The sequence below is a fragment of the Xenopus tropicalis genome, chromosome 1 (assembly GCF_000004195.4).
Source record: "Xenopus tropicalis strain Nigerian chromosome 1, UCB_Xtro_10.0, whole genome shotgun sequence".
Lineage (NCBI taxonomy): Eukaryota > Metazoa > Chordata > Amphibia > Anura > Pipidae > Xenopus > Xenopus tropicalis.
The window spans coordinates 203,574,758-203,595,647 of NC_030677.2; the positions used below are offsets into that span (position 1 = coordinate 203,574,758).

Sequence of the window (20,890 nt, forward strand, 5' to 3'; positions counted from 1 at the left end):
ATAATACCAACACTATATACTCCAGTAGGAGACAGTTCTGCACTGTCTGCCCCTCAGCAGCCAAGGGGTTAAGGTTACCCAGGGCATGAGGTCAACGGACAGCTCTCTGTCTTTCCTACGCCCTGTCTCCCTCCGCCGGGTCGGGCTCCCTCCCACACACAAGAGGAGGGAGGACTACTTTACGCGGAAGGATTCTGTCCCGTTGCCAAGGGGTGTTGTGACAGGTTGGTGACAGGAGCGGCTTCTCGTATAGGAGTGTCCCGCACACAGCGGCCGCTAGGGGGTGAGGCAGAGAGTGGGCGGCTCCGGGCCGTGACAGGAGCCCACCCCGGTACCTACCCCCCTGAACCCCACTTACACAAACTGCTCCATGGAGAAACGAAGGATGGAGTGTCCGGCGTTGCCGCCGGGATGGAAGAAGGAGGAGGTGATCAGGAAGTCCGGCCTCAGCGCTGGCAAGAGCGATGTCTATTACTATAGGTACGAAGTGGGGGGGCATGGGGCGGGCCTGGGGGGGGGGGGGGGCAGGGAGAGCTGTCAGCCGTGGGGAGAGCCGGGGAGAGCCGGGGTGGGACGTGTCAGGCACATGGAGCAGTCTGTCCTCTCTCTCTCTCTGTGTGTGTGACAGCTCCCTCTCATACAGTCTGTCCTCTCTCTCTCTCTCTCTCTCTGTGACAGCTCCCTCTCATACAGTCTGTCCTCTCTCTCTCTCTCTCTGTGTGACAGCTCCCTCTCATACAGTCTGTCCTCTCTCTCTCTGTGTGTGTGACAGCTCCCTCTCATACAGTCTGTCCTCTCTCTCTCTCTGTGTGTGTGACAGCTCCCTCTCTCTGTGTGACAGCTCCCTCTCATACAGTCTGCCCCTCTCTCTGTGTGACAGCTCCCTCTCATACAGTCTGCCCATCTCTCTGTGTGACAGCTCCCTCTCATACAGTCTGCCCCTCTCTCTCTCTGTGTGTGTGACAGCTCCCTCTCTCTGTGTGACAGCTCCCTCTCTCTGTGTGACAGCTCCCTCTCTCTGTGTGACAGCTCCCTCTCATACAGTCTGCCCCTCTCTCTCTCTGTGTGACAGCTCCCTCTCATACAGTCTGTCCTCTCTCTCTCTCTGTGTGTGACAGCTCCCTCTCATACAGTCTGCCCCTCTCTCCCTCTGTGTGACAGCTCCCTCTCATACAGTCTGCCCCTCTCTCGGTGTGACAGCTCCCTCTCATACAGTCTGCCCCTCTCTCTCTCTGTGTGACAGCTCCCTCTCATACAGTCTGTCCTCTCTCTCTCTCTGTGTGTGACAGCTCCCTCTCATACAGTCTGTCCTCTCTCTCTCTCTGTGTGTGACAGCTCCCTCTCATACAGTCTGTCCTCTCTCTCTGTGTGACAGCTCCCTCTCATACAGTCTGTCCTCTCTCCCTCTGTGTGACAGCTCCCTCTCATACAGTCTGCCCCTCTCTCGGTGTGACAGCTCCCTCTCATACAGTCTGTCCTCTCTCTCTGTGTGTGACAGCTCCCTCTCATACAGTCTGTCCTCTCTCTCTCTGTGTGACAGCTCCCTCTCTCTGTGTGACAGCTCCCTCTCATACAGTCTGTCCTCTCTCTCTGTGTGACAGCTCCCTCTCATACAGTCTGCCCCTCTCTCTGTGTGACAGCTCCCTCTCATACAGTCTGTCCTCTCTCTGTGTGACAGCTCCCTCTCATACAGTCTGCCCCTCTCTCTGTGTGACAGCTCCCTCTCATACAGTCTGTCCTCTCTCTCTGTGTGACAGCTCCCTCTCATACAGTCTGCCCCTCTCTCTGTGTGACAGCTCCCTCTCATACAGTCTGCCCCTCTCTCTGTGTGACAGCTCCCTCTCATACAGTCTGTCCTCTCTCTGTGTGACAGCTCCCTCTCATACAGTCTGCCCCTCTCACTGTGTGACAGCTCCCTCTCATACAGTCTGCCCCTCTCTCTGTGTGACAGCTCCCTCTCATACAGTCTGCCCCTCTCTCTGTGTGACAGCTCCCTCTCATACAGTCTGCCCTCTCTCTGTGTGACAGCTCCCTCTCATACAGTCTGTCCTCTCTCTGTGTGACAGCTCCCTCTCATACAGTCTGCCCCTCTCTCTGTGTGACAGCTCCCTCTCATACAGTCTGTCCTCTCTCTGTGTGACAGCTCCCTCTCATACAGTCTGTCCTCTCTCTGTGTGACAGCTCCCTCTCATACAGTCTGCCCCTCTCTCTGTGTGACAGCTCCCTCTCATACAGTCTGCCCCTCTCTCTGTGTGACAGCTCCCTCTCATACAGTCTGCCCTCTCTCTGTGTGACAGCTCCCTCTCATACAGTCTGCCCCTCTCTCTGTGTGACAGCTCCCTCTCATACAGTCTGTCCTCTCTCTGTGTGACAGCTCCCTCTCTGTGTGTGACAGCTCCCTCTCATACAGTCTGCCCCTCTCTCTGTGTGACAGCTCCCTCTCATACAGTCTGCCCCTCTCTCTGTGTGACAGCTCCCTCTCATACAGTCTGCCCCTCTCTCTGTGTGACAGCTCCCTGTCATACAGTCTGCCCCTCTCTCTGTGTGACAGCTCCCTCTCATACAGTCTGTCCTCTCTCTGTGTGACAGCTCCCTCTCTCTCTGTGTGACAGCTCCCTCTCATACAGTCTGCCCCTCTCTCTGTGTGACAGCTCCCTCTCATACAGTCTGTCCTCTCTCTGTGTGACAGCTCCCTCTCATACAGTCTGTCCTCTCTCTGTGTGACAGCTCCCTCTCATACAGTCTGTCCACTCTCTGTGTGACAGCTCCCTCTCATACAGTCTGCCCCTCTTTCTGTGTGACAGCTCCCTCTCATATAGTCTGCCCCTCTTTCTGTGTGACAGCTCCCTCTCATACAGTCTGCCCATCTCACTGTGTGACAGCTCCCTATCATACAGTCTGCCCCTCTCTCTGTGTGACAGCTCCCTCTCATACAGTCTGCCCCTCTTTCTGTGTGACAGCTCCCTCTCATACAGTCTGCCCATCTCTCTGTGTGACAGCTCCCTCTCATACAGTCTGCCCCTCTCTCTGTGTGACAGCTCCCTTTCATAGACCTACTGGGGTTGTGACTGCTGGGAACCAGTACCTGTACTGTGAGAGACTGTGTAACTAGGAACCAGTGTCTGTACCGGGGAGACTCTGCACCTGTGTAACTGGGAACCAGTGCCTGTACCGGGGAGACTCTGTACCTGCGTAACTGAGGACCAGTGCCTCTACTGGGGAGACTCTGTACCTGCGTAACTGGGAACCAGTGCCTGTACTGGGGAGACTCTGTACCTGTGTAACTGGGAACCAGTGTCTGTACTGGGGAGACTCTGTACCTGCGTAACTGGGAACCAGTGCCTGTACTGGGGAGACTCTGTACCTGCGTAACTGGGAACCAGTGCCTGTACTGGGGAGACTCTGTACCTGTGTAACTGGGAACCAGTGTCTGTACTGGGGAGACTCTGTACCTGCGTAACTGGGAACCAGTGCCTGTACTGGGGAGACTCTGTACCTGCGTAACTGGGAACCAGTGTCTGTACTGGGGAGACTCTGTACCTGCGTAACTGGGAACCAGTGCCTGTACTGGGGAGACTCTGTACCTGCGTAACTGGGAACCAGTGCCTGTACTGGGGAGACTCTGTACCTGCGTAACTGGGAACCAGTGCCTCTACCGGGGAGACTCTGTACCTGCGTAACTGGGAACCAGTGTCTGTGTTGGGGAGACTCTGCACCTGTGTAACTGGGAACCAGTGCCTGTACTGGGGAGACTCTGTACCTGCATAACTGGGAACCAGTGCCTGTACTGGGGAGACTCTGTACCTGCGTAACTGGGAACCAGTGCCTGTACTGGGGAGACTCCGCACCTGCGTAACTAGGGACCAGTGTCTGTACTGGGGAGACTCTGTACCTGCGTAACTGGGAACCAGTGCCTGTACTGGGGAGACTCCGCACCTGCGTAACTAGGGACCAGTGTCTGTACTGGGGAGGTGGGGGAGGGGGGCTCTTTACCTGTGGTTTTTGAGACCAGTGCCTGCACTGGGGAGAATTGCACCTGTGTAACTGTGGACAAGGCAAGGACTGGCAGTCATTCACTGACAAATGACAGATTGGCTGCTGTAAGATGCCACAGACACTCACTATTTATTGGGCTGGGGGGGGGGGCTGTTTGTGCCTCTGGGTACTGGGAATGCCAGGGGGGCTGTAAGGTGCCACAGACAGTCACTATTTATTGGGCTGGAGGGACTGTTTGTGCCTCTGGGTACTGGGAATGCCAGGGGGGCTGTAAGGTGCCACAGACAGTCACTATTTATTGGGCTGGGGGGGGCTGTTTGTGCCTCTGGGTACTGGGAATGCCAGGGGGGCTGTAAGGTGCCACAGACAGTCACTATTTATTGGGCTGGGGGGGGCTGTTTGTGCCTCTGGGTACTGGGAATGCCAGGGGGGCTGTAAGGTGGCACAGACAATCACTATTTATTGGGCTGGGGGGGCTGTTTGTGCCTCTGGGTACTGGGAATGCCAGGGGGGCTGTAAGGTGCCACAGACAGTCACTATTTATTGGGCTGGGGGGCTGTTTGTGCCTCTGGGTACTGGGAATGCCAGGGGGGCTGTAAGGTGCCACAGACAGTCACTATTTATTGGGCTGGGGGGGCTGTTTGTGCCTCTGGGTACTGGGAATGCCAGGGGGGCTGTAAGGTGCCACAGCCAGTCACTATTTATTGGGCTGGGGGGGGGCTGTTTGTGCCTCTGGGTACTGGGAATGCCAGGGGGGCTGTAAGGTGCCACAGACAGTCACTATTTATTGGGCTGGGGGGGCTGTTTGTGCCTCTGGGTACTGGGAATGCCAGGGGGGCTGTAAGGTGCCACAGACAGTCACTATTTATTGGGCTGGGGGGGCTGTTTGTGCCTCTGGGTACTGGGAATGCCAGGGGGGCTGTAAGGTGCCACAGACAGTCACTATTTATTGGGCTGGGGGGCTGTTTGTGCCTCTGGGTACTGGGAATGCCAGGGGGGCTGTAAGGTGCCACAGACAGTCACTATTTATTGGGCTGGGGGGGCTGTTTGTGCCTCTGGGTACTGGGAATGCCAGGGGGGCTGTAAGGTGCCACAGCCAGTCACTATTTATTGGGCTGGGGGGGGGCTGTTTGTGCCTCTGGGTACTGGGAATGCCAGGGGGGCTGTAAGGTGCCACAGACAGTCACTATTTATTGGGCTGGGGGGGCTGTTTGTGCCTCTGGGTACTGGGAATGCCAGGGGGGCTGTAAGGTGCCACAGACAGTCACTATTTATTGGGCTGGGGGGCTGTTTGTGCCTCTGGGTACTGGGAATGCCAGGGGGGCTGTAAGGTGCCACAGACAGTCACTATTTATTGGGCTGGGGGGGCTGTTTGTGCCTCTGGGTACTGGGAATGCCAGGGGGGCTGTAAGGTGCCACAGCCAGTCACTATTTATTGGGCTGGGGGGGGGCTGTTTGTGCCTCTGGGTACTGGGAATGCCAGGGGGGCTGTAAGGTGCCACAGACAGTCACTATTTATTGGGCTGGAGGGACTGTTTGTGCCTCTGGGTACTGGGAATGCCAGGGGGGCTGTAAGGTGCCACAGACAGTCACTATTTATTGGGCTGGGGGGGGCTGTTTGTGCCTCTGGGTACTGGGAATGCCAGGGGGGCTGTAAGGTGCCACAGACAGTCACTATTTATTGGGCTGGGGGGGGCTGTTTGTGCCTCTGGGTACTGGGAATGCCAGGGGGGCTGTACGGTGCCACAGACAGTCACTATTTATTGGGCTGGGGGGGCTGTTTGTGCCTCTGGGTACTGGGAATGCCAGGGGGGCTGTAAGGTGCCACAGACAGTCACTATTTATTGGGCTGGGGGGCTGTTTGTGCCTCTGGGTACTGGGAATGCCAGGGGGGCTGTAAGGTGCCACAGACAGTCACTATTTATTGGGCTGGGGGGGCTGTTTGTGCCTCTGGGTACTGGGAATGCCAGGGGGGCTGTAAGGTGCCACAGCCAGTCACTATTTATTGGGCTGGGGGGGGGGCTGTTTGTGCCTCTGGGTACTGGGAATGCCAGGGGGGCTGTAAGGTGCCACAGACAGTCACTATTTATTGGGCTGGGGGGGGGGGCTGTTTGTGCCTCTGGGTACTGGGAATGCCAGGGGGGCTGTAAGGTGCCACAGACAGTCACTATTTATTGGGCTGGGGGGGGCTGTTTGTGCCTCTGGGTACTGGGAATGCCAGGGGGGCTGTAAGGTGGCACAGACAATCACTATTTATTGGGCTGGGGGGGGCTGTTTGTGCCTCTGGGTACTGGGAATGCCAGGGGGGCTGTAAGGTGCCACAGACAGTCACTATTTATTGGGCTGGGGGGGCTGTTTGTGCCTCTGGGTACTGGGAATGCCAGGGGGGCTGTAAGGTGGCACAGACAATCACTATTTATTGGGCTGGGGGGGGCTGTTTGTGCCTCTGGGTACTGGGAATGCCAGGGGGGCTGTAAGGTGCGACAGACAGTCACTATTTATTGGGCTTTGGGGGGGGGGGGCTGTTTGTGCCTCTGGGTACTGGGAATGCCAGGGGGGCTGTAAGGTGCCACAGACAGTCACTATTTATTGGGCTGGGGGTGGGGGCTGTTTGTGCCTCTGGGTACTGGGAATGCCAGGGGGGCTGTAAGGTGCCACAGACAGTCACTATTTATTGGGCTGGGGGGGCTGTTTGTGCCTCTGGGTACTGGGAATGCCAGGGGGGCTGTAAGGTGCCACAGACAGTCACTATTTATTGGGCTGGGGGGGGGCTGTTTGTGCCTCTGGGTACTGGGAATGCCAGGGGGCTGTAAGGTGCCACAGACAGTCACTATTTATTGGGCTGGTGGGGGCTGCTTGTGCCTCTGGGTACTGGGAATGCCAGGGGGACTGTAAGGTGCCACAGACAGTCACTATTTATTGGGCTGGGGGGGCTGTTTGTGCCTCTGGGTACTGGGAATGCCAGGGGGGCTGTAAGGTGCCAGAGACACTCACTATTTATTGGGCTGGGGGGGGGGGGGCTGTTTGGGCCTCTGTGCACTTGAAATGCCAGGGCCTATTTTGAATCGCAGTCCGGACCTCCTGGACCAGTGCCTGTACCTCCAGTACAGTAAACTTTGTACCTGTGTAACTGAGGACCAGGCCTGTACTGGGGAGACACTGTACCTGGGGCAGTGCATAACTGGGGGAACTCTGTAGCTGGGTGCAGTGTAACTGGGGGAACTCTGTAGCTGGGTGCAGTGTAACTGGGGGAACTCTGTAGCTGGGTGCAGTGTAACTGGGGGAACTCTGTAGCTGGGTGCAGTGTAACTGGGGGAACTCTGTAGCTGGGTGCAGTGTAACTGGGGGAACTCTGTAGCTGGGTGCAGTGTAACTGGGGGAACTCTGTAGCTGGGTGCAGTGTAACTGGGGGAACTCTGTAGCTGGGTGCAGTGTAACTGGGGGAACTCTGTACCTGGGTGCAGTGTAACTGGGGGAACTCTGTAGCTGGGTGCAGTGTAACTGGGGGAACTCTATAGCTGGGTGCAGTGTAACTGGGGGAACTCTGTAGCTGGGTGCAGTGTAACTGGGGGAACTCTGTACCTGGGTGCAGTGTAACTGGGGGAACTATGTAGCTGGGTGCAGTGTAACTGGGGGAACTCTGTACCTGGGTGCAGTGTAACTGGGGGAACGCTGTAGCTGGGAGCAGTGTAACTGGGACCCAGACTGTTGTATGAAACTGAGAACCACTGGGGGCCCTGTATCAGGACCAGTGTATAACAGGGTGTTAGGAAAACAATTGACCTGAGGCCACTGTGTATCTTACGCAGCGGTTCTCAACGATAGGAGATTTCAACGATTTCCGATGGTCTTAGGAATAATTTTATGGTTGGGGGTCACCACAACATGAGGAACTGTGTTAAAGGGTCGCGGCATTAGGAAGGTTTAGAACCACTGATCTAGGGTGTGGGGAAGAGACTATACAGTATATATGGCTAGTGTGGGACATAGGGGCAGTGTGTAACTGGGTTAGTACTGGGGATACCCTGTACCTGCGGGCAGCGTGTAACTGGGTCAGCACTGGGGATACCCTGTACCTGTGGGCAGTGTGTAACTGGGTTAGTACTGGGGATACCCTGTACCTGCGGGTAGTGTGTAACTGGGTCAGTACTGGGGATACCCTGTAACTGCGGGCAGTGTGTAACTGGGTCAGCACTGGGGATACCCTGTACCTGCGGGCAGCGTGTAACTGGGTTAGTACTGGGGATACCCTGTACCTGCGGGCAGTGTGTAACTGGGTTAGTACTGGGGATACCCTGTACCTGCGGGTAGTGTGTAACTGGGTCAGTACTGGGGATACCCTGTACCTGCAGGCAGTGTGTAACTGGGTCACTACTGGGGATACCCTGTACCTGCGGGCAGCGTGTAACTGGGTCAGCACTGGGGATACCCTGTACCTGCGGGCAGTGTGTAACTGGGTCAGCACTGGGGATACCCTGTACCTGCGGGCAGCGTGTAACTGGGTTAGCACTGTGGATACCCTGTACCTGCGGGCAGCGTGTAACTGGGTCAGCACTGGGGATACCCTGTACCTGCGGGCAGCGTGTAACTGGGTTAGTACTGGGGATACCCTGTACCTGCGGGCAGCGTGTAACTGGGTCAGCACTGGGGATACCCTGTACCTGCGGGCAGCGTGTAACTGGGTTAGTACTGGGGATACCCTGTACCTGCGGGCAGCGTGTAACTGGGTCAGCACTGGGGATACCCTGTACCTGCGGGCAGCGTGTAACTGGGTTAGTACTGGGGATACCCTGTACCTGCGGGCAGCGTGTAACTGGGTTAGTACTGGGGATACCCTGTACCTGCGGGCAGTGTGTAACTGGGTTAGTACTGGGGATACCCTGTACCTGCGGGCAGTGTGTAACTGGGTTAGTACTGGGGATACCCTGTACCTGCGGGCAGCGTGTAACTGGGTTAGTACTGGGGATACCCTGTACCTGCGGGCAGTGTGTAACTGGGTTAGTACTGGGGATATGAATAGGAGAGGGCCCGAATAGAAGGATAAGTTATAAAAAGTAACTGCAATAATAGCAAAGCAATAGTTTTTGGCTATCAGTGACCCCCATTTAAAAGCTGGAGAAAGGCAAATAATTAAAAAGAACTATAAAAAAAGACAAGTTGCAAAGTTGCTAGGGATAAGGATATGAGGATAAGGCATTCTTTAACCTATTAAGTAATAGTATGTTATAGAATGGCCAATTCTAAGCAACTTTGTTTAAAAAAATTGTTTAATTTGTTATTGTTTTTGAATCATTCCCCTTCTTTTTCCAAAATCTGCAGTTTTGAAATGGGGGGGTCACTGACCCCAGCAGTGAAAAAACTATTGCTCTGTGAGGTAACAATTGTATTGTTATTGCTACGTTTTATTATGTTTCTATTCAGTCCCCCTACTATTTATATACCAGTCTCTCATCCAAACCACTCCCTGGTTGCTAAGGTAACTTGGACCCTAGCGACCAAATAGCTGCTGAAACTCCAAACGGAAGAGCTCCTGAACTGAAAATGAAATAACTAAAAAACTACAAATAATTAAAAAAAAAATTGCAAATTGTCTCAGAATATTACTCTCTATATCATACTTAAAGTTAACTCAAAGGTGACCTAGCTAAAGAGGAATGGCATGCGTGTGGGCGGCACTGCCTCACTGGTACCGGTTCCTCTTTCGGTGCCCTTAGGAAAGTACTTTTGCCCTCTCGGGGCAGTTTAAGAGGAATTTAATTGAAGAGGAAGCGCTTAGAGACAATACCAGTGTATAGCTCCATTTAAACTACATAAAGCTTCATTTCAAAGTCTGATACAAGTCAGTCAGTTCATTGGGGGCAGTGGGATTTACCTTCAGTTGTTTAATTCATTGGGGGCAGTGGGATTTACCTTCAGTTGTTTAATTCATTGGGGGTCAGTGGGTTTGTCCCTGCAAAGCTTCTCTGAATTGTGTTTTGTTTGATACTTAAGTTTCTAGGCAAGTTACGTAGTATTCTAAGCAGCTGTTGCAGAAGTTACGTAAATTGCGTAACTTTCGCGACGTGATGGGGCCCCTCTAAGAAAGATTTCACGGGGCCCGGTACATTTTTACCCCCTCTACCCCCCTGATGGTGGCCCTGGATACAGGTATAGGGTCTGTTATCCGGAAACCCGTTATCCAGAAAGTTCTGAATTTTAGGAAGGCCAACTACCATAGACTACATTTTAATTAAAGGGGTAGTTCACCTTTAAATTAACTTTTAATATAATGTAAGGTGGCTTATTCTGAGACAATTGGCAATTCCAAGTTTTTATTGTTTATTGAGGTTTTTGAATTATATAGCTTCTTGTTAAGCAGCTCTCCGGTTTGGAATTTTTGGTTGCTAGGGTCCAATTTAACCTACTAACCAGGCAGTGGTTTGAAAGAGTAACATAAATATGAATAGAGAAGGGCCTAAACAGAAAGAAAAGTAATAAAGAGTAACAATGACAGGACAATTGTAGCCTCACACGGCAGATTCTAGCTGCCGATATCAGTCCCTTAGACCGACTTGGCAATTTATCAGCCCATTTATGGGCACTAATGACGGGCCTGCCCGACTGATATCTGGCCTGAAATCGGGCAGATATCAATTGGGCAGGTTCAAAAATTTAGTCAGATCGGGGACCACATTGCCTCATCGATGCGGTCCCCGAAATGACTGCGCCTATACCCGTCGTTCTAATTCGATTGTTTGGCCCCAGGGCCAAACGACTGAATTAGCCCGATATGGCCAAGCCGTAGGTGGGGATATCGGGAGAAAATCCGCTCGCTTGGCCACCTCTAGCATGACTTTTGCAGCAACTTTGCGTGACTTTGGAAAACTGAAGCAATGCGAAGGGCCTTTCCCCCAGTGACTCCTATTGTTGGCTGTGGAAAGGCATTTCGGAGAGGGCGACTAACATGCTCCATGGGGCATTAGCCATAGTCCAGTCTGACCCTGCTTGTAATAAATCCATAATTATCTATTAGTTTCAGATCTGAAGGTAGAGGAAGATAAAGATAATCTGACTATGTCACCTCCATCACCGTGTCACCACAGACACAGACATTTTCAGTCACAGATTAACCACAAAATCATCTGTGCTGTCGGCACGCTATCTAAAGTCTCATTTTGTGCTGTACCAAGCCATATCAGAGCAGCGCTAAATTCTGCACTCTGCAGGGAGTTTTTTGGGGACTATAAAAAGAATCATTACTCTGGTATATGTTGGGCTTTTTCCACAATAATTCCACAATACTGTGCAACTTCACAAAACACAGACATGATAACATTTGCATTGTGCTCTTCATTTAAAGGGCAATAAACATGGCAAAAGTGGGTGCTTGTGGGAAAGGGCTGGAGTGCTAGCCCATAGGTACATATGGCAGTGAATGCCACTAATGGAGGAAACCTAAAGGTAACAAGGGGGTGCAGTAGAGATTTAACGAGGCAAACGTTGCAGCCCACGGGATGCTGAATTGCAGAAGCCATTACTTGTCCTGTAGCAGCGCCCATTTGCATAATTTGGTTATTATGGCTGCCAGAATTCCATTCTCATGATTAGCTCTACTAATTATTTGCGGCACTGCACACGCAGCTATTCAGTAAATCCCTGTGGTAAGAACAAGCAGTTCCGACTTCTGCAGCCCACTCAGAGGAAACAACGGCCATCAAAATGCCCTTCCCCTCGTGACTTCAGTTCCCAGGAAGGGTAAAGTGAGATAAGTGAGCCTTTCTGCTCTAAAATCCCTAAAACAACTCTAAACAGCCTCCAAAATGACATACTATACACCTTGTTGTAATTCATTTGATTGGCCCTAGGGCCAGACGATTGAATTAGCCCTGATATTGGCATATCAGGAGAAGATCCGCTTGTTTGTCGGCCTCACCAGGCAAGTGGATCTTAATGTGTATGGCCACCATAAGCTGAACCATTCTGCAGAAGTCAATCACTTCCTTATCCAGCATGAAGCTCCGCCCCCTCTAGTATACTGAGCCTTCCTTCTGCTTTAAAGGAACAGTAACAACAAAAACTGAAAGTGTTTTAAAGTAATTAAAATATAATGTACTGTTGCTCTGCACTGGTAAAACTAGTCTAGAAATACTACTATAGTTTATATAAATAAGTTACCCCGTAGCCAGGGTCTACTGCATAGCGGGACTTTGGGGTGTGTCCAGTAACTGCAGAGGGGTGGGGCCAAAAATGTTGTTTCCAGGTGGCTTTCAGATGTTACACCTGTATAAAGGGCTAGTTCACCTTTCTTGGTTTGTTATAGGGATGCACCGAATCCAGGATTTGGTTCGGTATACGGCCTTTTTCGGCAGGGTTTGGATTCGGCCGACTCCATGGTCCTGGCAAATCCAAGTCCTAATTGGCTTATGCTAAATAGGATTTGGAAGGGTTAAAAGTCCGCATGAACATGGACACGGGACATTTGCCCCGTCCAATTAAGATTCGGATTTGGTTCGGTATTAGGCTGAATCCCTTGGATTGGATTCGGGGGTTCGGCCGAACCCAGAAAACTGGGTTCGGTGCATCCCTAGTTTGTTATTAAATAGTGTTTTTTTTAAAAAAAGTTACATTTAGGGGTTGATTTACCAACACTTGAGTTTGATCTTTTTTCTCGATTTGTGTTTGTTTTTCGTATTTACTAAAAAAAACTTAAATGTAAAAATTTGCCATCTAAAAACTTGGGAGTTTCTATAGAAGTCAATGGGAGTTGTGCTAGGCAAAGTCAAGCCAAGAGTTTGTAAACTTGAATTATTCGAGGTAGTTGAGGTTTTTTTTTTTTAATCGAACGGGATTTCCTTATTAATAAATAAGCGAGCATTTGATATGCAAGTTTATTCGATTTAGATAAATAAACTCGAATTCACAAGCTTGAAAATGGCTAAATAAGCCCATGTAAGTACATTTTCACCGTTTCCCAGGAGCAGCTCATTAGGGTGGGTAGGTGGGTGGGTGCGTCGCTGATAGATTTGATACTGAATTTGATGCTGAATTTGATACATTAGTTACTGTAACAGCAGCCAGCCCCTACGGACAGTCCCAACTGTTACAACGGATACATTTGTTGCTAATGTTCCGATACTTAGCAGATTTTAACATTGTTTAGAGAAGGCAACCTGAACTGCCACTGGGAAACGCCAGATAGGGAAGTTAAAGGGAATGTAAATTGTAAACCCCAAAATAAAACTTTTTCTTAAGAAAATGTAATTCTAAACAAGTTCCAATATACATTAAAGAGAAAATATACCCTGTTTTCGACATGAGCTCATTCAGGCACATAAACACTTTTTTTTTTTTGAACTTCTAGAAATAAATATAAATATATTTGTGTATTTTCTACAGAAACATACCTGATTCCATAGATTAAAGCTGGCCATACACATGTTTCGTGCGACCATCCGTCAGATCCGCCACACACCATTCAGGGCTGAATCGGCAGGTAAGGAGGTAGAAACAATAGGATTTCTACCTCCTTCTGCCGATTCAGCGCTGAAGGGAGATTTTGGTCAGGCGCCTTCTATGGCGTCCGATCAAAATTTTCAAACTGGTCCAATCGGCGAGTCGGCCGATATCAGCAGCTTCCTGCGATATCGGTCGACTCGCCGACATACCATACACGCACTAAATATCGTATGAAACGAGGTTTCGTACGATATTATCAGTGCGTGTATGGCCACCTTTAGAGAAAACCATGATAATATATCTCTCCTCACAGGGACCAGTTCCACTTCCCACCATCCAAGCTTACACAGTAATGTGACCCTCCTTAGAAGTGATGGATTCTGGGACTTGAAGTCCCCCTGCTTTTTTTATAGTGGGTGGTGCAGGCCCGGATTTGTGGAGAGGCCACAACGGCCCGGGCCTAGGGCGGCATGCACGCTCGCTGCCGCGGGGGAGAAGGTTCGTGTGTTTGCGTCCAACGGGGGCGGCCTCGGGGCGCCCCAAAGACAAATTCGGCCCTGGGGTGGTGCACAGATGCTTTGCAAAGCAGAGAGACTTCAAGACCCAGAATCCATCACTTCACAAGGGAACAAGTTATGGGTGGGGTTGCATTTCCCTGTGTGTCTAAGGGATTCTGGGAAATGACTCAGACAAGTATCAGAGGTTTCCAGCATCCTGGATTAACTGGGAGGCTCCCAAAAATCCCTCCCTCCCCCAAGGTGTCCTGATAGCGTGCTCAGTGAGCGTTCCATGACGACACGCATTGTGCGCAATGACATCACATTGCACGCGTCCACACCAGATTGGCAGCACACCGTAGCAGTCTCCTGGGAGACAATTTCCCGGGGTTGATATCTCTGAAGTATCGTGGCTTTGTTTTAGTCTATGTAAAAAGAAAATACATCTATATTTATTTCTGGAAGTTCAGATAGTGTATATGCACCTTTTTACATAAACCTGGCTCAGGGTTGAACTGAGCTGGAGGGACACTGGGAAAAAACCCTGGTGGGCCCCGCCAACCCAGACCCGATCCACACCTGTCACCTGTCACTTCCCTGTTGCTGACAAACCCGGCAGGGGAGGGATAGGAGATAGGGGACCCCTGAGGCAGCGTGGTTACCCCCTGGTGGGCCTCGGACACCCCAGACGAAGACCTGGCTAAATGAGCTTATTTAAGAGAGGGGATATATTTACCTTTTAATTACATTTTTTTTTGCAAATGGTGTTTAAAGTAGCATCTGTCTGTTCCATTCTGCACTGCTAATTCTGTCATTTCAGCATTGTAGCAGGCATGCTTCTTCACAGGGCAGTTAAAAGAGACTTTCATCTTCAGACAAATGGGAATTTGAACAGTCTAATTGATCTCGGCTTATAAAAATGAAGCATTTTTAAGATATCTACCACTACAACTTGCTCTCCCACAGTTTCTCTAATTCCTTCAGAGCCTGCTCAATGCCGAGTGACAAAAAAACCTGAAATGCTCTTTCGATTCCAGTTAATTTGTAGGCCTTGGCTGGCCCAATTCATCCAGTCAGATCAATGACATCAAAATTAAAGGGCTTGTTCCCATTAGTGCTGCATGATTACAGTATGCACAGTAGCGCTACATGGCTCAACTTACTTCTTCTCCATCCTGTGGGCAGATTCCCCCAACACCCCCTCTATACCCCGCTCAGGAGCAATCGTTGAAACTTCAGGACCGGCAAAGAGCAGCTGCAGTGGTAGGTACAGGTATGGGACCTGTTATCCAGAATGCTTGGGACCTGGGGTTTTCCGGATAAGGGATCTTTCTGTGATTTGGATCTCCATAACTTAAGTCTGCTAAAAATCATTTAAACATTGAATAAACCCAATAGGATTGTTTTGCCTCCACTAAGGATTAATTATATCTTAGTTGGGATCAAGTACAGGTACTGTTTTATTATTACAGAGAAAAGGGAATCATTTAACCATTAAATAAACCCAATAGGGCTGTTCTGCCCCCAATAAGGGGTAATTATATCTTAGTTGGGATCAAGTACAGGTACTGTTTTATTATTACAGAGAAAAGGGAATCATTTAACCATTAAATAAACCCAATAGGACTGTTCTGCCCCCAATAAGGGGTAATTATATCTTAGTTGGGATCAAGTACAGGTACTGTTTTATTATTACAGAGAAAAGGGAATCATTTAAACATTAAATAAACCCAATAGGACTGTTCTGCCCCCAATAAGGGGTAATTATATCTTAGTTGGGATCAAGTACAGGTACTGTTTTATTATTACAGAGAAAAGGGAATCATTTAACCATGAAATAAACCCAATAGGGCTGTTCTGCCCCAATAAGGGGTAATTATATCTTAGTTGGGATCAAGTACAGGTACTGTTTTATTATTACAGAGAAAAGGGAATTATTTAACCATTAAATAAACCCAATAGGGCTGTTCTGCCCCCAATAAGGGGTAATTATATCTTAGTTAGGATCAAGTACAGGTACTGTTTTATTATTACAGAGAAAAAGGAAATCATATTTAAAAATTAGAATTATTTGCTTATAATGGAGTCTATGGGAGATGGCCTTTCCTTAATTCGGAATTTTTTGTATAATGGGTTTCCGGATAAGGGATCCCATACCTGTATCTTAAGAACAGTTCATTTTTAAAACCAAAACCTTTGTTTGAAGGCGAGCATCCCCTTTAATCCAGGGGCATCTGACCAGGGCAGATAAAGGCAGGACAGATAGATACTGCTTTCACTTACATTTCCAAACCACCTGCCCCAGGTCACAAGCAGGACTCCTTGCATTTGATTCTTGGAATTCGACCACTGAGCCAAAAGCATCAGCATTTAAGAATTTTGAAAAAAAAAATGATTTTTTTACTACTTGAATCTATTACTAAAAGCAAGTTGACAGTTTCCAAGAGTTGTAAAAGTATTTTCTTCTTTTTAGTCCAAATGGTAAGAAATTCAGAAGCAAGCCTCAGTTGGCAAGGTACCTGGGAAACAGTGTTGATCTCAGCAGTTTTGACTTCAGAACGGGAAAGATGATGCCCAGTAAATTGCAGAAGAACAAACAGAGACTAAGAAATGATCCTCTCAATCAAAATAAGGTTTGTTAGAGCCATATAGAGCCTTAATAAGTTTCTCCGCACTAATTCTCCTTTCCGAAACTCTCTTTTACCAGCTGCTTGCAAAGACAGTGTAAGCCCTTCTTAAAAGCAGGTTATATCCCATGTTTATTTTCCCTTAAAGGTCAACTAAAGCAACTAACGTTTTGCAACATCTTATACTTATTGCTTGTGGCTGCTGTACAGGTTTCATTCTATGGCAGTTCAATGTCAATGAAGTTTTAGCAAGCTGTATCCTGTACCTTTGGGCTTTGCCCCCTCCCATTTTTTGACCCCTCCCATTCTTGGTAACGAAGCACAAGCGAAGCACCCTAGGTGGGTGCATGTATGATGATCACAAGAAGAGTAAGAAGCAGAAGACATAGGGGCACATTTACTAATCCACGAACGTCCGAAAAGCGTTCTTTTCGTAATGATCGGTATTTTGCAACTTTTTCGAGCGATCAATACGAAAAAGTCGCAACAATTCGCGAAAGTCGTAATGGCTATGCAAAAGTCGCAATAATTTGCGCAAGTCATAACGGCTACAAAAAAGTCGTGACGGTGACGAAAAAATCGCAAAAAATACGAAAAAGTCACAAAAAATACGAAAAAGTCGCAAAATGTTAGTTTCCAATCCGATTTTTTGCCATTCGGGATTCGGATTCGTGGATTAGTAAATCAGCCCCTTAGGGTACAGAATTTTGTAGCTCTGCGGGTATGAGTTAAAGAAGGGGCAACTTTTGTCCCCACCCACATTCTTCCCCTGACAGGGGAACAAATCTCAAACTGACCAATCTGCTATTACCCTATATGCACCCCAATGGTAAATGAGACATGAAGGGATACAAATTCAGTTCCATATCTGCCGAGGAGCTGGTTTCACAGCCCTGAGTAGCTACTGTGGGCTTTACTACATCCCTATAGTTAGGGGGGATATTATTACTGACTATGAATAAAAAAGGGACCATGCTTGAAATCATTTTCTGTGTTTATTCCATATTACTGAAATAATGTTAACATGTCTATTGGGTTTAAAAATGATCACTAGCTTTCAGAAGGAGCCAACGCTACACATTAGAACTGCTTTCAGCTAACCTATTGTTTCTCCTACTCCCATGTAACTGGAGGAGTCCCAAGCCGGACTTGGATTTCTTACTATTGAGTGCTATTCTGATACCTACTGGGAGCTGCTATCTTGCTCCCTTCCCATTGTTCTGCTGATCGGCTGCTGGGGGGGGGGGATATCACTCCAACTTGCAGCGCAGCAGTAAAGCGTGCCTGAGTCTGAGCTTTCAGAAGGAGCCAGCGCTACACATTAGAACTGCTTTCAGCTAACCTATTGTTTCTCCTACTCCCATGTAACTGGAGGAGTCCCAAGCCGGACTTGGATTTCTTACTATTGAGTGCTATTCTGATACCTACTGGGAGCTGCTATCTTGCTCCCTTCCCATTGTTCTGCTGATCGGCTGCTGGGGGTGAGTGGGGGATATCTCTCCAACTTGCAGCGCAGCAGTAAAGCGTGCCTGAGTCTGAACTTTCAGAATGAGCCGGCGCTACACATTAGAACTGCTTTCAGCTAACCTATTGTTTCTCCTACTCCCATGTAACTGGAGGAGTCCCAAGCTGGACTTGGATTTCTTACTATTGAGTGCTATTCTGATACCTACTGGGAGCTGCTATCTTGCTCCCTTCCCATTGTTCTGCTGATCGGCTGCTGGGGGGGGGGGGATATCACTCCAACTTGCAGCGCAGCAGTAAAGTGTGCCTGAGTCTGAACTTTCAGAAGGAGCCGGCGCTACACATTAGAACTGCTTTCAGCTAACCTATTGTTTCTCCTACTCCCATGTAACTGGAGGAGTCCCAAGCCGGACTTGGATTTCTTACTATTGAGTGCTATTCTGATACCTACTGGGAGCTGCTATCTTGCTCCCTTCCGATTGGGGGGGGGGGGGGGCGGGCGGAGGGGATATCACTCCAACTTGCAGCTCAGCAGTAAAGTGTGAGTGAAGTTTATCCGAGCACAGGTAACATGGCTGTGGCACCCTGGGAAATGAAGGCTAGCCCCATGCGACATTTCAAAATTAAATATAAAAAAATCTGTTTGCTCTTTTTGAAAAACAGATTACAATGCAGGATTCTGCTGGAGAAGCTCTATTAACTGATGGGTTTTGAGAAAAACATGTTTTCCCATGACAGTATAATTAGCAGCCTGCTTTCCAGCCTACAAATGAAAATCCAGTCTGGTTGTCAGGGTCACAACCAAAAAAAAAAACCAATGTCTGCAAGGACTTGCATTTGCTTTAAACAGTTTCACCTTTAAGTTAGGCTTTAGCATGATGTAGAGAACGAAATTATAATTGCAATTGGTCTTCATTTTTTATTATTTGTGGTTTCTAAATGACTTGGCTTTTAGTGTAGCAGCTCTCCAGTTTGAAATATAAGCAGCTATCTGGCTCATAGGGTCCAAATTACAATTAGAAAATGTTTTCAGTTGAGAGACTGGAATATGAATAGGAGGGGATCTAAACAAAAACATAAGTCATAAAGCTAACAAAAAAGATGCATTGTTACAGAACAATAGATGTTTGGCTGCTGGGGTCGGCTACCCCTAACTGAGAGCTGGAAAAAGTCAGAGGAAGAAGGCAAAGAATTAGAAAACAGACCAATTCAAGAGTTGCTTACAACTGGTTATTCTGTAACATACAGAAAGCTAACTTACGGGTGAACCACCCCGTAATAACGAATAATAGAAGGGCTGAATAGAAAGATAAGTAATAAAAAGTAACAATAACGACAAAATTGTAGCCTCACAGAGCAGTAGCTTTTTGGCAGTGACCCCCATTCGAAATCTGAAAAGAGTCAGAATGAAATAATTAAAAAACTATAAAAAATAAATAATGAAGACCAATTGAAAACTTGCTTAGTATTGGCCATTCTTTAACATATTAAAAGTTAAAGAATGCCTTAAACACATGTGATTAGGGTGAAGACACACTGGGCTACTAGTAGCAGCTACTTTTTCAGGGCTACCAAACACCAGAAAATACCCCGCCATAGCAAATACTGACAATTGCCTATGCTAAAACGCAATTAACAATTATCAGTAAGTAAATAGCATTGTCTATTTTAGTAGCCACGACAAGTAGCTGCTACTAGTGTGTCTTCACCCTAAATCCTTTCACAACTGCAGTCTTGAACCTTTATATACTATGCTCTTCTTGGGGAAAATACCTTGAGGTGGGCAATTTTTAGGTCAATCCAAAGGTTTGGACCTCGGGCAAACAATCAGGTCATAATTGCTCCTACGCAGGGTGTTGGATTGAGGACCACATCGGTTCTCGATCTGTCTGGAAAATTGATCCTGCCCTACTGACTGGCTGATTTTCGGCCAGATATTGGTCGGGTAGGCCCTTCAGAGGGCCCCATGTAGTTGGAGTTTAACACTGTCATTTTTGGATATGACCAGAAACAAACATAGTTACATTTATATTCTAACGTGTAGATGCCCAAGCTGGTTCTTCGCTAGTGGTTAAACTACAGGTATGGAATCCCTTATCCGGAAACCCGTTATCCAGAAAGCTCTGGATACGGAAAGCCTGTCTCCTATAGACTCCATTTTAATAAAATAATTCAGAATTTTTAAACTGATTTTCTTTTTCTCTGTAGTAATAAAACAGTACCTGTACTTGATCCCAACTGAGATATAATCACCCCTTATTGGGGCAGAACAATCCTATTGGGTTTATTTAATGGTTAAATGATTCCCTTTTCTCTAATAATAAAACAGTACCTGTACTTGATCCCAACTAAGATATAATTACCCCTTATTGGGGGCAGAACAGCCCTATTGGGTTTATTTCATGGTTAAATGATTCCCTTTTCTCTGTAATAATAAAACAGTACCTGTACTTGATCCCAACTAAGATATAATTATCCCTTATTGGGGGCAGAACAGTCCTATTGGGTTTATTTCATGGTTAAATGATTCCCTTTTCTCTAATAATAAAACAGTACCTGTACTTGATCCCAACTAAGATATAATTACCCCTTATTGGGGGCAGAACAGCCCTATTGGGTTTATTTCATGGTTAAATGATTCCCTTTTCTCTGTAATAATAAAACAGTACCTGTACTTGATCCCAACTAAGATATAATTACCCCTTATTGGGGGCAGAACAGTCCTATTGGGTTTATTTCATGGTTAAATGATTCCCTTTTCTCTGTAATAATAAAACAGTACCTGTACTTGATCCCAACTAAGATATAATTACCCGTTATTAGGGGCAGAACAGCCCTATTGGGTTTATTTAATGGTTAAATGATTCCCTT

The 20,890-nt window shown here is 48.1% G+C and overlaps 1 protein-coding gene across 2 annotated transcripts in view; it reads left to right on the top strand.

Moving 5' to 3' along the window:
* The first annotated feature begins 238 nt into the window (after positions 1–238).
* Positions 239–20,890, top strand: part of mbd2 (methyl-CpG binding domain protein 2) — a 41,293-nt gene continuing 20,641 nt past the window's right edge. The window contains exons 1-2 of one of the 2 annotated variants that reach the window (XM_012957657.2): positions 239–480; positions 16,402–16,561. In XM_012957657.2, the coding sequence (XP_012813111.2) occupies positions 371–480; positions 16,402–16,561 (270 nt within the window). In that variant the 5' untranslated portion in view covers positions 239–370. 2 annotated transcript variants of the gene reach the window in all.